The sequence below is a fragment of the Camponotus vicinus genome, unplaced genomic scaffold (assembly GCF_025532165.1).
Source record: "Camponotus vicinus isolate PSW18456_S1 unplaced genomic scaffold, iyCamVici1.0 SCAF_13, whole genome shotgun sequence".
NCBI classification, from domain to species: Eukaryota; Metazoa; Arthropoda; class Insecta; order Hymenoptera; family Formicidae; genus Camponotus; species Camponotus vicinus.
Window position 1 is genome coordinate 7,636,789 of NW_028141949.1, and position 16,030 is coordinate 7,652,818.

Below are 16,030 nucleotides of genomic sequence, written 5' to 3' on the forward strand. Positions count from 1 at the left end.
TTCTTTCACCCCAACTTGAGCTTCAGATTAAACTAACACTTTATGTTTAAGATGGCAAAGATCTATTCCTATCGGTTATGCTGATAAAAATCGAGCAGAAGAATATTTAGATTTACTTAAAACTTATTTTTCAAATAAAGAATTGTATTCGGTAAAACATATTTCAGAAAGAGAGAGAGAGAGAGAGAGAGAGAGGGGGAGAAAGAGAGAGAGAAAGCGTTGACACCTAGTATCCGTCACCTCGCCACTGAAATTCAGATTTGTTAGCAAGTATTGCATTATCTCAATTACAGTATCATTAAAAGTATGAGACACTTTCTTGAAATTAGCTGAAAATACTATACCGGGGTTTATTAGCGTCGCTGATCATGAATTTCAAATCCAATTCACAATTAACAGTCCAAATAAACCTTGTTTTCATGAACCATGTTATGGAAAACCGCCAAAATAGTATTTGAAACATCGATTTTCAGAAAAACCAATTAATTTATCTCGTATGCTATCCACTAACGTCTCCTGGGAGTGGTCTTTTAAAAAATCTGACATCAAATTCATGATCAGCGACCTCAAAAATCCCCAGAGTAGTATTTATAATGCCTATAAACTCTTTCAAAGTTGTAGAATCAAATTTTAATCGCGTTTTAATCAAATTTGGAATGAATGTTGGCTTTTTCTGGTTCTTTAGCCTTTTCAACGCCGTATGAGGGGTTGAAATCTCATTAAAAAAATATTCAAGACATGGTTTTTGATGTATTTTTTACCGTAGAATTCAATTCTGAAGTCAAATTAATCGTATCTTTCTTCCATTTTTTTTTAATTTTAAAAAACCACGAAAAAAACGTAAAAAATGGGGTTTTTCTAAGGAAAGTTAAAAATATGCAGGAGAAGGCTACATTTTTATTGCAGATTCGGATTCAGCGTCAAAAAATACGAAAGAAAAAGTATGTCTGGTCAAAAGTACTGCAAACTTTTTTTTTTTGTGGGCCTGTGTTATTATTATTATCATTATTATTATCATTATTATTATTATTATTATTATTATTATTATTATTATTATTATTATTATTATTATTATTATTATTATTATTATTATTATTATTATTTAAACCATTATTAAATAATAAGACATAATAATACATAATTAATGAAATACTATAATTATATAATTAATTAATAGGAATTATTATGAATTAATATATAGTCAATATGTAATAATAATAAATTCTTAAAGAATTATAAATTCCATCCTCTTTTATATATTATAACTTACTTAGCATTTTGTATATAATAACTTTAGTACAAATAATAATAATAAAATAAATTATAACACGTGTAATGAAACATGTGTCCAACAAGTATGTGCAAACATAGAGCGATAAGGTAAATTAACAAAAAATTAAAAAATTGAATAGAATGTGCCATAACTATTATATAACTTTCAAACTTTTTTTTTTTAATTGAATAAAGTAATTAAAAATAATAGAGAAATGTGAATACAATAATGAATGATGGAGCACAACGAACACTTGCATAAAAATTGAACGACCTGTTTTTGCAATGATACCATTGATAACATTGTTATTTAAATTTAGAACGTGATATTAAAATAGATAATGATATAAATATAATATTTATTTACCTATCTAAATTTATATAATGAATACAAGATACACCCTACATCAAACACCTGAGTTCTTGACGTTTGCAAAATTAGAAGAGAGAGAACGTATGATTGAAATCTCATAAAAAGTTACTTATTTTTACACAGACATTTCGCGTAGCGAAATTATTACCGTGCAGTAGGACACTGATGTTTTCATTACCTTAAAAAAATATTTATTTCCTCTGTACAATATTATTTTCAGCACAATAAAGCGTACGAATAGTCAATAGTGTTTATGTTTCTATATGTCAATATTTTTGCATTATTACCTTACTAAAACTTTCCAGATTGATGACATATAATTTGGCGATCGTTATTCGGGAAGGCTTCTGGCTTCTCGCGATCAACAATATTAGACATTTTTGCACCTCTATGGGTGCATTGTACCACATTCCATTGTAACTATAAAAACAGACATTTTCACAAAGATTATATACTTGCGATTTCTCTCTCTTTCTCTCGAAATGACTTACGCTGCCATAGAAATTCCGGCGCTATGATCGGTCACTTCTTGCCCGGCCCAACTGTTGAAAAATAACCGGCAACTTTGTAGAAGCACGAGAGCCACGTACCGCAAAATCTCAACCGATCGTCCCATACGAACTACGAACTACAAAAGATATCATTGACATGTTTCAAAAATTTTGACATTAATTAACAATGGAGAAAAATATATTTAGATTTTATTGCGATTCGAAAATAATTAAAGTTTGGAAAGATTATTACCATCACACACGATGAAGTATGCAATATAAATCCTAATCCAACATCGAAAAGGAGAAATAACGCGAACGTGGACTCCATCATCTCTATAAATCTAAATTGATAGCTATTATTATATATGTTTAGTAAGTTAATAAAAGTCTAGAGAAAACATTTAAATGGAAATACATAATCAAAATGTGTTATACTTGAAATATTATCACACCAACAATCTTATTTTTTCATGCAGTTGAATGCAGCGTCGTATGCGTTGACCGATTTTGTCATGTCCGTATACATGATTATCGTGGATCCATTCTAGTTCATCGTGTGTTATTAAATTCTCCAGGCGATAACTGAAGAAAAAAAATACTTTCATTTATTTCTATTACAAAATCTATAATTCTCTGCACGTAAATTTCCTAATTATAATGATTAGATTGACTATACAGGGTGTCTGAAAACTATTCGCGGTCCCGAAGTGTGAAGGTAGATTGGCTCAAATTAAGAAGGAAGGTCCTCTAGTGTTTGGCGATATTTGCAATGATTAACGAAAAATTAATTAAAGAAGATCGGCCAATGCGCGTGGCTAGAAGCGCGCGGCGGCGAAGGCGGTCTCACTGTAACATAATGGCGGCGCGTGGTGAAGCGGTGATTGGGGAGGGGAGGAGCCTTCGCCGCGCGCCTACACACTCATCGCTCCTCCCCTCCCCAATCACCGTTTCACCGCGCGCCGCCATTATGTTACAGTGAAACCGCCTTCGCCGCCGCGCGCTTCTAGCCATGCGTATTGGCCGATCTTTTTTAATTAATTTTTCGTTAATTATTGCAAATATCGCCAAACAGTAGAGGAGTTTCCTTCTTAATTTGAGCCAATCTACCTTCACACTTCGGGGCCGCGAAAAGTTTTCAGACACCCTGCATATAATTGAAATTAATTACCACAGTATGTCATACATTCCACAAATATGTTCTACCAGAGTAACGTATATAGTATCGGCGGCCACTGCGATCGAGACGCATGCAACGTAACCCATATATGTGTTTAGCAAAAGCACATAATAATACTTGTCTTGATTCACGAAGAATTCTGCTGCATGCGGCATTTTTTTCGGTCTCGATTCATTTAGAGGCGAGATGATGTCTAGTACAGGCGCGGTGAGAGGTAACATGGCATAGCAAAATACAAATCCTATTATGGAAACTAGACAAAGATAGAACGATTTATATCATGAAGAATAATATTCATTATTTTTTTATTTATTTATTTAAAAAGAAACATGAGGAAGCAAAACATTCTATTAAATTTTAATCACGGTTATAAATTACAACTTATATTAATGTGCTAACGATTATTCATTCATAATTTTATCATTTTAGCATTTCTATTTTATCTTTAATTCGCACATATCTATTAAAATACAATTTTTTGTTCTTTCTTTATCAAAAGGAAAAATTCAACTGATATTGTTAACAATATTCTTTAATCGATATTCATAGCAAAGATCGAAAAAATCCAGTAATTAAAAAAACTATGATAAATTCCGATTTTTACTGTTGGACTTTATCCAACGGAATAAACCGGCAAAAACTATAAAAATAATATGTATATAACACTAACATATATTTATATAACTTTATACAAAGAGCTACTTTTGCTTTAATTAATAAAATATATTAATCACTACATATTAAAAAATTAAAATTCAATTAATAACACAATCTTTTTTAATTAAAATTAATATGTGAAATTTTCAAAATAAAAACTTTGAAGATATAAATGTTACTAAATTTCATATTAATTTTTAGTTTAATAAAAAAATGTAATAATAATAGAATTAAAAATTTTCACCAATATCTAATTCGTATTTATTATTCAATATCTTGTAATAAAAAACTAATTTATTTTCCATGTCGCTTCTTAATTTTGATTTCATTTTAGATAAAAATTAGAAAGCATTTTAAATTAGATAACACTTTCAATTAATGAATATCGATAAAAAGATTTTCTATTTATTTCAACGTTTTTAATAGAAAAAAGACCAATTTTTGGACCGAAAAATACGGATTTTTACAAATAATATAGATTTTATCCAAAAATGTGGAATTTGCCAACTCTGATTCACAGATACATTTAATTCGTACTTGAATAGACTAATGTAAACTTTCGAGCATTATCGGCATAACGCGTTAAAATCTGCGTTTCTTGGCTCGTTAGCAGATCACGCCAATCCTCGTATATCTGTCGCAGAAGCACCTTAAACTGAAGCGATGTATATTCAAAAACGAATTCACAAGCTCGATGCAATTGTCATACATACTTTTCCAGAATTACGAGTCAAGCTAATAATTTTCACAGCGCATATTAATGCACCAGATGTGGTTGGCATAAGCTCGAAAATACCATCTAGATCTAAATTATCCAAATGTTTCAGCAAATATGCGATCTGACAATAAATAATACATTTGTGGTATTAATTATATTTCACATATACTTGAATACAACATGTACTCTAGATTGCTTCTGTGATGCAAAAAGATATGACTCTTTATTATTGCGATTATTATTCTTTCACAATAAACTTCTCTTTTATATTTATTCTTTAAATTTTTTTAACGATCAATATATATTATTATCTTAAGAATATCCACCTGTGGCCAGCTCATTATTGTAACACCGGATATGGCAAATGACAGAGTTAGAATTTTCATAAATGACGTTTGGTATGGCCATAAACCTATGAAAGACAAGAAAAGTTTGTTAATTCTGAAATAACGTGTGTCAAAGAAATCCATGACTTTACTACACTGAATAGGAATTCATAAATACTTACTAGTAGAGTAGTGCTAATGTCATATGATCTATAGTTACTTTAATATTCCGTTAAATCTTTGTTTCGACGAGCAAATTTTAAGACGAATAATATAAGCGTGACATCAATGAAAGATACTCCGATATATTTTATTCACAAAACATATGAAACGAATATATAAAATTTATAATAGCACCTCCTTTTCTGTATGGCTTAAAGCTTTGATGATATTTTACGCATGATTATTTCATGTCCTATATCAGAATACGCGACTATATATATGCTATCGATTAACACTTCAAATGTCCTTTGTCTCTTTAAGAAACATTGTGTATGCATGATATATACATACAACACACTTCCTATCAAAGAAATCTATGACTTTGTAACATTGAAAAAAAATTCGTAACTTCGTTGTCAGTGCAATACTGCTTTTTTGCTGCACTTAATTTTTTTAATATTCTGAAAAAATTTTGTTTTAGCAAGCATGTAAGACACACAGCGTATGAGAGTAAAAAAATATTATAAAATATGTTCAGAAAAGATGTGAAACGCTTATTGTGTAGAATTTATAAAAATACTGTTTTTTATTGGCTGAAAACTAGGAATAAAATATTTATTTCATATTTCGTGTCGAAAAGCACGATTAAAAATCATATCGATTAAATAAAATCGATAAAATCATATCGATCAACGTCTTAAATATTTTTTGTTTCCATATGAATTTAAATATTGATACATATCGTATATCAATTATATTGAATGATTACTTTGATAATAAAAACGAACTATGCATTCTTAATATGTGAAACACACATATTAATATTTATTATAACGATTTCAAATATATTCTATAACAATAATATATAATAATAATAAAAATTAACAGTCTAGATAAACGTGATTATTTTATGGAAGTTTATATGCCTAGTTGATTGACAAAAAGGTTGTGAAATATGACATGGCCGTTTGCATCACCTTAAAAGAAGGCACTAATATTGTGATAATATTATAAGAATTATTATACAAGAGATCTATCACGCGTGTTCTAAAAAAGGCGTACATAGCGAACTAAACGTAGTCATCGACATAACATACATATTTGCAGCCGACAACGTGCAAGGTACCAAACTTCTATATAGGAGTATACTCAATAACTTTCTTGTTTTTAGCGAGAACATGTACCATTGTGCACTATATCTACATGATAAAAATATTTTGTGTGATAAAATTAGCTACTGCAGGGATGAAATTATACATTCGTTCAATCGATCATATAGTGTTGTTGCGGAATAATAATTAATTTATAGTAATTAATGTAATTAATTAATGTAATTTAAATTAAAGCATGATTTGGATACTTGCGCTTTATCAAACACGTCTATACTTCTGTCCAGGAGTAGTTGTCCAGTTGTAAACATATGCTCAAAAGATGAGTGATCGATCCTACAGCTATGCATCCAAATCTTATCACTTCTTGAGTTTGTCCTAATTTGTTAATAAGCTGGAAGATATATGAATTTCATAATTTTGTATATACAGGGTGTCCCATTTTAGAAAACGCACCTCGATAATTCTTCAACGAAGCATTTTCAGCAAAAATGTTTCAGACAAAAGTTATATGATTTTAAGGGGGACATAAGACGGTGTCATTAATTTGACCTTGAATAGTTACTTGAAGGTCACGTGAAGGTCACCTTCAATTTTTTAAATGGAACTGCCTACTTTTTATTACATATTCTTGCAGCTCATCTCGAGAACTTTCCAAAACACTATAATTAAGTTAGTTTTCATTAAGTACTTTCCGAGTTATGAGGCTTGAAATAATTTCTTAATTTTACATAAACCGTAAAATATCTTGTACAATATTCATTTTTCGATTATCTCACCTTAATACTTTTATGTACAAAATAATGAGAAGAATCAATTGATATAAAGAAAACACATAGTTGTTTCGAAGAAAAAATATGTAATTTGCAATTAACAATTACCATTAAATAACACATAACAAATAACACATTACCTGTGTTACAAAAGTAGATACCTCGGCAGCTACTAAAAAAGACGGTAGCAGTATCTTTATCACCGTAGACTGATAAGGCCAAATACCCATCTGCGACAAGAAAATTTGATTTCTAGAATAGTATCTTAGCATGTCCCCTTGCATGTTGCAAGACGAAACTGATCACACCCTTATTAGATTATAGGGAAAGTATAGAGCGGACGCAGTAACGAGAAGAATATATCATTACGATAATTTCGGGTTGTCATAAAGCATATGGAAATGTTTGCGCGTCGCGAAAAGTAAGTATTTAATATCGATCTATGGAGTATTATTATGATTAAATATTCATTTTTCGAATAAACGGTTCTTGACAACCCGAAATTGTCATGATAATATATTTCTTTCATTGTATATTTCGTTTATATTCGAATATAATAAAGAATGATCAGTTTCAGCTTGTTTTACAATACTAAAAATGAAATCTTTTCATAACAAACGTTTGATCTTATTTTAACCTAAAACTTTATGTATAAAGAGAAATAATGTAAATTATAAAATTATAAATTTTTATTACATTAAAACTTAAAATATAATACGTTTAGTTGGCAAATGATTATAGAAATCTTCTACAATAACATTCATAAAATACTGAAAAAATAAAAAATATATTCGCTTTAATATAAAATTAAATATCGTTTTATTATGGTTATTACAAATGTTCTTATTTTAATAAATGATTAATAATTAACTTAAATATACTGATTTTGTGAAAAGATGTGTAAATAACCATTTCTCGTTTATGTAAGTGATAATGTTATCATTGCATTATAAAATTAGAAATATCATTTCTAATTCTCTACAATATTATGTAAAAGATATAATTATAAAACATACAAGGCTTTCCACGAGAAGTTGTTGAAATTAATCAGCTATCATTTTTAAACACATATATAAAGAGCAGATAAAATAAAATATTTTCTAATAAAGGATTTTGGCAGTTATATTTACATATAGATTAAAGATAATTGAAGATATTTTTTTTTATTTAATAAAAAAATTATTAAAAAATGTCGAAAATTTTAATGATATAATATATTTTCGAACTAAGATTTTTTCAAAAACTATAAAAACCTTTATGTAATATTTTTATTATATATCATTCATCACGAAAAAGACTTGATATCTGTTTCAATTTTGACAGTGTAGAAGACATTGAAAATATCTTTGAAAATTTTTTACAATGTCGGAAAGCACGGTTGAATATTATACATTAATTATTAATAAATGTACGTCGTAAATGTTTTTTGCTTCCATACGAATATAGATATTGATACATATATAGGGTTTCAGGGCAATTTCTCGCCAAAGAAAAGTTTTTGTAGCTTACCTCAAGATTTTTTTTCGAAACAATTATGTGTTTTTTTTACAATTGATTTTTCTTTACACCAATTGATTCCTTATTTTGTACATAAAAGTATTAAGATAAGATAATTAAAAAATGAATATTTTACTAGATATTTTATGGTTTATGTAAAATTAAGAAATTATTTCAAGCCTCATAACTCGAAAAGTACTCCATGAAAAAATACTTTATTATAATGTTTTGAAAAGCTCTTGAGGTAAGCTACAAGAGCTTTTTTTTGGCGAGAGATTGCTCTGACATCCTGTAAAACGACTTTGATACTAAAAATGAAATACGCACTCTTAATAATGTAAAGTACATATTAACATTTATTATAATAATTTTAAATATATTCTATAACAATAATATATAACAATCAAAACACTCTTCCTATATAACGCTTTTCATAAGTGCAACTATTTTACGCAAGTTTACATATCTAGTTGACTGATAAAAAGGTTGTAAAATATGACATGGCTGTTTGCATCACCTTAAAAGGGAGAATTAACATGTTATAACATTATAAAGGCTACCATACGAAATATTTCTCACAAATAAAACAAACGTACTGAACTGAACGTAGTCATCGACATAATGTACATGTTTGCAGCCGACAATGTGCAAGGTATCAGACTTCTATGTAGAAGTATGCTCAATAACTTTGTCGTTTTCAGTGAAAACATATACCATTGTGCATTATACCTACACGACAAAAATATTTTATGTGACAACATTTTTAATTACTGTGGAAACGAAATTATATATTCAATCGATCATACAGTGTTATTGTTCCGAAATAATTATTATTTATAGTAATATTTATAGTAATTAATATTTATATCCATATAGCACAGAATATTGCAACAATAGTATTAATATTGTTCTAACCTTGTAACAACATTGCAATATTGCCGCAATATTGCTGCAATATCCTGTGCTGTATAAGTAGTAATTAATATTTATAGTATAATTAATATTTACTTATTTAGTAATTATAATAATTAATGTAACTTAAATTTAAGCATTTGGTTTGGATACTTGCGCTTTATCGAACACTTCTAAACTTCTATCCAAAAGTAATTGTCCAGGTAAACATATGCTCAAGAGATGAGTAACCGATCCTATGACTAAGCATGCAAATCTTATTACTTCTTGTATTTGTCCGAATTTGTTGATAAGCTACAACGTAAATGAATTTAAAAATTTTTGTGTTTTCTATTTTTTTTTCTATACTTTTTCCTTCACAAAATAATACGAATATTGACGATAGAGACAATACCAATTTATATTTTTTTATTATAGGTTACTATTATGTATTATTTTATTACATATTACTTTATAACCATATATTTACTTTATACATATACAGGGTGTTCTAAAAAGGTATGTCAAAAATTTAAGGAGATATTCCTCATACCTGAAGGATGAAAAAATGTTATATGGACATAGGTGCGGAAATGCTTATTTCAGGAGTTATGTTGAAAATACTGTTAGCTGTATTACTTACACAAGGAAAAATTTAGGATTAATTATTGTAGACGACAATCGTTTAATTAGGCTTATTTACATTTGGTCTTAATGTGACCTTGAGTATACTACAATAAATATTGAAAATATTCACCATTTTCCTGAATTTTAAATTTTTTACATACCTTTTTAGAACACCCTGTGTGTGTGTGTGTGAGTGTGTGAGTGTGTGTGAGTGTGTGTGAGTGTGTGTGAGTGTGTGTGAGTGTGTGAGAGTGTGTGTGAGTGTGTGTGAGTGTGTGTGAGTGTGTGTGAGTGTGTGTGAGTGTGTGTGAGTGTGTGAGAGTGTGTGTGAGTGTGTGTGAGTGTGTGAGTGTGAGTGAGTGTGTGTGAGTGTGTGTGAGTGTGTGTGAGTGTGTGTGAGTGTGAGTGTGTGTGTGTGAGTGTGAGTGTGTGTGTGTGTGCGTGCGTGTGTGTGTGCGTGTGTGTGCGTGTGTGTGCGTGTGTGCGTGCGTGCGTGCGTGCGTGCGTGCGTGCGTGCGTGCGTGCGTGCGTGCGTGCGTGCGTGCGTGCGTGCGTGCGTGCGTGCGTGCGTGCGTGCGTGCGTGCGTGCGTGCGTGCGTGCGTGCGTGCGTGCGTGCGTGCGTGCGTGCGTGCGTGCGTGCGTGCGTGCGTGCGTGCGTGCGTGCGTGCGTGCGTGTGTGTGTGTGTGTGTGTGTGTGTGTGTGTGTACGTACGTATATATGTCTGAATAAATAAATATACGTATATATAAATTTATGTTCGCTAAATATAATTTTGACAAGACTACAGTACGTCAAGAACTATATCAAATTTTGCAGAACACGGAATTTTTTTAGTAATTTCTATAAACATTTTTAATAATTAACACAATAATTTACTTGTAATCCAACCAGACTTAGGATCATTACATTTAAAGTCAAGATGACAAATGTCGCGTTTCGAAATGTACAGTCTAAGAAGTTAATGAATCTAAAAATAATAAAAATGTTACTAATTATAAAGAAATTACACTACATATATATAAAATTTAATATATAATATATGGTAATCATAACTGAATGATATAAATAAAATTATTATTAATGATAAAATTTTTCCGTAATACGAACTCTATCGCAAGTTGATGTTTTTTTAAGCATGCAATCATTTCGTGATAATCTTCAGAATCATATTCTTTTATTATTGAGTGTTTTTTATTCATTTGTATCTCGTTTTTTACAAGTTTAACTTTATCGAATATATTTTCAAGACGGGTGCTTGAAAAAATATATTAAATATTGTCAAAATCGCAGACAATCTGCATGAAGATATTTTTCAAGCTGGAATAACTATCTAATAACTATATTACAAATAAAGTAATTATATATTTAACATATATCTTACAATCTCGATTACTTACCCGATAGCATTAAATAAACTACAACCGTGTAATACACATGCTATATACATAGTATCTACGTTCACCATACATCTAGTACTAATTATAACTGCAAGATAGGAATGCAGCAAGATTGGATAATAATATTTTTCTTTGTCTACTCCCCAATCTCCTGCTACCACATATATAGATGGTCGTGACTCATTCAATGGTATTATGACATCTAGAATTTTTGGCATTAACGGTATTGACATAAACGTTGCAACGAATATGTTAATGTACACTGCAAAAAGACATTTCTACAATAACCTTACTATTTTTCATATTACATTGTTGCAATAATTTTACTTATTTTTTATTATTTTCCATAATATACAAATTTATTTCCAAATTTGATTTATCTTTGTGCACTAATATACAGATTTATAGTAATTGACTGTTAAATTATTGGAATCTATATAACGCACTTTAAAAATAATTATCCGGTTACCTGAGTAATATTTTGTCAATGTTTGGGCAATGTTAGCATAATATCTCAAAATATGAAGCTCGCACTCACTATGAAAAAGTCGCCAATGTTCATCCATCAGTTCTAACAAATATTTCAACTTGCAATAATAAAGAAGAGAATTATTGAGAGAATTATATGTAACGAAGTAATAAATATTTTTATTATTTATGAATACAATGGATGCATCTAAATTCAGTAGTACACAAAATATAAAAATTGAAGCTCACGTGTGTCGAATTATATATACGATTTTTTATGTGTACTATAGAAAACACTAGAATGATCAACCTATATACCTGTATGTGTATGAAATTGTATTTAGTATCATATTTTTTTATACAAATAAATTTTATTATCATATTTTATTATCATATATATAAAATAAATAAATTATAAATAAATAAAAAAGTTAAAAATAAATTAATTAAAAATACAATTCTGTCAGAAATTGGAGATCATCTAAAATATATTTTTTGACATTCATCATTGATAAAAAAAATCATATATGCGATTTATGTATTACACATATATCCCACATATCACATGTATTACTCACTGAGATCGAGAATTACCTTTTTATTATTTATAACAATATTCAGTAATTTCGTAGTGGCACCAGTGAGAAGAATAATGTTAACTATACCTTCGACAGCCATACTCAAGTCGTTCGAAGCATTACACAGCAAAAGTACCTGTAAAGGGTGGTAACACAATATCGATCAGTAAAACTGAGAGAAAGAAAGAAGTGTATTGCGAATATATATTGCATTAAAAATCGAATCATGTTGAACAATATTTCTTAGCTAATTGCGTTTGCTATAATGACACAATTATACAATTGTATGCATAACGCGCTCGTGCGCATTACCTGAGTTGGAAAAATAGACGCTTCGGAGAATACTAAAAAACACGGTAGCAATATCTTTAACACCTTAGACTGATAAGGCCAAAGACCCATCTGCGACAAGAAGATTTGATTTCTATAGTAATATCTTAACATGTCCCCTTGCATATCGCCGACGATTACAAGATTGCAGAATAAGAATAATCACTCTCTTGTTAAACATTTGGCTATAGGAAAATGTAGGGGGGATATAGTGACGAGAAAGATATATCATTATGATCATTTCCGGTTGTCGTGAAATATTTCCGCGTCGTGAAAAGTAGACATTTATTATCGATTTATAAAGGGGGGATCCCTATTTGTGTATAGTGTGATTAAAAATTCATTTTTCGCATTTTTCTCGTAAATGTTTTCCGACAACCCGGAATTATCATAATGATACAGCTTTCTTGTTATTTTGTTTTATATTTTTTTTTACAAATACTTAACAAGAGAGATCAGTTTCTCAACTGTTTTACAACATGTATGGGTACGTACAAATTACGCGATATTACTTAAAAACAAATTCCTCTCATCATAAATATTATTTGATCTTAACAATCTAGACTTTTTCGAATAAAAAAAATTTATGTAAATTATAAAGTACGAAAAATTATAAATTTTCACTAGAGTAAACTACAAAATATAATGTATAGTTGCTATGATTACAGCGATCTTGTTCTTTAACATTCAAAAACAAAAAATTTCAAAAATATAAAATATATACGCTTGATGTTTAATAAGACACATGTCGTTTTATTAAAAATTAAAAATAATAAAAACAAGCTAATTTTCGAACCAAAACAGTTATTAAACTAGCATACGATTATGTATTAAATTCTAAGAAAATGTTTTATATACATAAATTGTAAATAAGACCATTGATAAAAGAAAGAGAAAGAGAGAGAGAGAGAGAAAGTTTCAGAATGTGTTATAAAAATAAAAATATAATTAAAGTTATAATATAAATAGAGATGTCAGAAACCATCATATTAAGTTAAAATGAAAGATCAAAGTCAAATCATAAGACAGAACACGTATACAGGGATGATTCAAAATAACCCTATTGTCCGTGAAATGACACATTCTTGAATCAATTCTAAGACGATTTTTCCTTTGGCAAAATTTCGTCCGACGCTTAATTTTTGAATTATTAAAGGAAGTAATTAACTTATAAAGGGTCGGATACAAGAGGCAGGCAAGGGTGGCGCGATTCACCGTCAGACGCGGGTGCTTACGCGGGGCGCCTGCTGCAATCATCTGATCGCTACATACACACACATGCGAATACATACATTCTCATTCTCTCTCTCTCTCTCTCTTTCTCTCTCTCTCTCTCTCTCTCTCTCTCTCATTTGCTTACTCACTTGGTTATTATTACTTTTACTTAAATTATTATTTACTTTTTATTATTATACATTTTCACTTTAATTATTATTATTTTTTTATATTGTAGTTTTTTTTTTACGAGAGAGGGTAAAATGCATTTTATGCATACTCACAGGCCGGTCCGGTGAGTTATGGGACTCGAGTACCAAGTCGAATTACCAACTCGATACTCCCTACCCACTAAAAACCCCTCTCTTTCGCGAATTTTCTCTAATACTGTTTATTTGACATCCCAAAATCTGTTTTCACACAACACCAAAGAATAGTTATTATTACCTTATTCGATGCATTGCTGTAATTTCTTGAGAGATGAATTTTCCGACAAATCGTACTTTCACTCAAATTGAACGTAGATATCACGTTCTAAGGGACAGAGATCCACTCTAAATAATTAATCGAAAGTTCTTTTTTCTTTTATAAACTGTATTCTTTTATAAACTTCAACATAATCACATTCATTCACTCACTCGATAAGATGAGAAATTTACCAATGACTCTATCACTAATCAATCACTGTCGAATAATCACTGTTGGCAATTAAAAACCACTCGATTAAAGAAACACACGCGCACATACGTTACAGAGAGAAGAATGAGAGGTGTCATGGCCCGCTTTTAGGTGATCCCTGAAAGCGATACGCCCTCTGTGGACCTTAAAAACGTGCACCTAAACTACGAAGCCAAGGTGCACGAATGTTCTCAGAGGGTAACATATAAGGTGCACAATTTCTGGTTCTGTTCCGTGCTATGTGCACAAAATGACGGTAGCACCAGTGCTGTATAGCAAGACGCTTACGTATATTAAATAAATTTTAATGAATTTTGTATGACTCTCTCTCTCTCTCTCATATATATATATATATAGAAATTTATTCATTATATGATTACAACACTTGAAAATAAGATATTTTATTAGGCTATTAATAAATAATTTATATATTTACAGAGAGAAAGTTTGATATTATTTTTAATGTAAAACGCGTACACATTTCTTAAGAATAAAAGTTCTAAATAATAAAGATGTATGTGTGTATATATATATATATATATATATATATATATATATATATATATATATATATATGTGGGTGGGGGTATGTGTGGTATGTACGTATGTATGTACGTATATATGCATAAAAGCGATGCGAGAGTTACGTGAGGAAGCGAGAAGGACGAGTGAAATAAGAGCGAACGAGATAGAAATAGCACGAGCAACGAGGACTCGAGCTCGAGAATCAGATTTTTCTTGCGCGCTATTATTTTCCTCTCGCTCGCATCTATTACTGTCTCGTTCGCTCCTATTACTGTCTCGCTCACTCCTATTACTGTCTCGCTCACTCCTATTATTGTCTCGCTCGTTCTTGTTACTGTTTCGCTCGCTCTCGATTCTTGGGTCCGCTTATCTTTCCGAGCTGTCTATCACGATTGTCAAGTGTGACAGAGAAAGTAAGACCATGAGTAGAGAGCGAGCGAGATGACCTATCATCAAAGAGTTCCGAAGTCTCTTACAATCGGTTTCTTCGCTTCCTCTCCATTCGCAATTCACGAAAATGTAAACATCTTATAAAATAAAAATTGAAACTTTTATTTTTAATTTCATCGGTTTGAAAGTAATTTTAATGAATTAAAGAGATTTTTGCGATTAAAATGATATCAAACACGACGTAAATCGGGTAATTTTTAATTAGTCTGATAATAAAAATTTTATAATTATATTTTATAATTATATTTAACTAAATTTATGCGATTTATATCGTGTTTGATATTATTTTAATCTTAAAATTCTCATTATTC

The 16,030-nt window shown here is 29.9% G+C and overlaps 2 protein-coding genes across 6 annotated transcripts; both read right to left on the minus strand.

Annotated features, from left to right (window-relative positions):
• Positions 1-1,267: 1,267 nt before the first annotated feature.
• LOC145964104 (odorant receptor 13a-like) lies at positions 1,268-7,793 on the minus strand. The gene is made up of 10 exons (XM_083086514.1): positions 7,202-7,793; positions 5,018-6,950; positions 4,687-4,812; positions 4,511-4,628; positions 3,308-3,569; positions 2,596-2,721; positions 2,390-2,480; positions 2,137-2,273; positions 1,933-2,065; positions 1,268-1,823 (listed from the first exon to the last, which is right to left on the minus strand). The coding sequence occupies exons 2-10, from the start codon at positions 5,159-5,161 to the stop codon at positions 1,761-1,763; spliced, it is 1,200 nt and encodes a 399-aa protein (XP_082942640.1). The 5' UTR covers positions 5,162-6,950; positions 7,202-7,793; the 3' UTR covers positions 1,268-1,760.
• A 1,103-nt stretch (positions 7,794-8,896) lies between these two features.
• On the minus strand, positions 8,897-14,816 carry LOC145964098 (uncharacterized). Of its 5 annotated transcripts, none has more exons than XM_083086505.1 (9): positions 14,705-14,816; positions 14,514-14,600; positions 12,538-12,657; positions 11,945-12,062; positions 11,476-11,737; positions 10,955-11,045; positions 9,628-9,764; positions 9,155-9,287; positions 8,897-9,075 (listed from the first exon to the last, which is right to left on the minus strand). In XM_083086505.1, exons 3-9 carry the CDS (start codon positions 12,619-12,621, stop codon positions 9,025-9,027), a joined length of 876 nt encoding a protein of 291 aa, XP_082942631.1. In that variant the 5' UTR covers positions 12,622-12,657; positions 14,514-14,600; positions 14,705-14,816; the 3' UTR covers positions 8,897-9,024. The 5 variants fall into 5 exon arrangements, with proteins under 5 accessions (XP_082942631.1, XP_082942632.1, XP_082942634.1 ...); XM_083086506.1 differs by having other exon boundaries at positions 14,726-14,807; XM_083086508.1 differs by lacking the exons at positions 14,514-14,600; positions 14,705-14,816 and adding exons at positions 11,186-11,332; positions 12,834-13,269.
• Between the last annotated feature and the right edge of the window lie 1,214 nt (positions 14,817-16,030).

Bases quoted from the DNA above. Each gene is read 5' to 3' on its own strand.
- LOC145964104 (XM_083086514.1), bottom strand. From the start codon at position 5,161: ATGGATTTCTTTGACACACGTTATTTCAGAATTAACAAACTTTTCTTG. The intron at 4,813-5,017 runs GTGGATATTCTT...ATTTATTGTCAG, and splicing joins CAATAATGAGCTGGCCACAG to ATCGCATATTTGCTGAAACA. The intron at 4,629-4,686 runs GTATGTATGACA...ACATCGCTTCAG, and splicing joins TGACTCGTAATTCTGGAAAA to TTTAAGGTGCTTCTGCGACA.
- LOC145964098 (XM_083086508.1), bottom strand. From the start codon at position 12,977: ATGCAAGGGGACATGTTAAGATATTACTATAGAAATCAAATCTTCTTG. The intron at 12,658-12,833 runs GTAATGCGCACG...CACCCTTTACAG, and splicing joins CGTCTATTTTTCCAACTCAG to GTACTTTTGCTGTGTAATGC. The intron at 9,076-9,154 runs GTACGTTTGTTT...CTCCCTTTTAAG, and splicing joins CGATGACTACGTTCAGTTCA to GTGATGCAAACAGCCATGTC.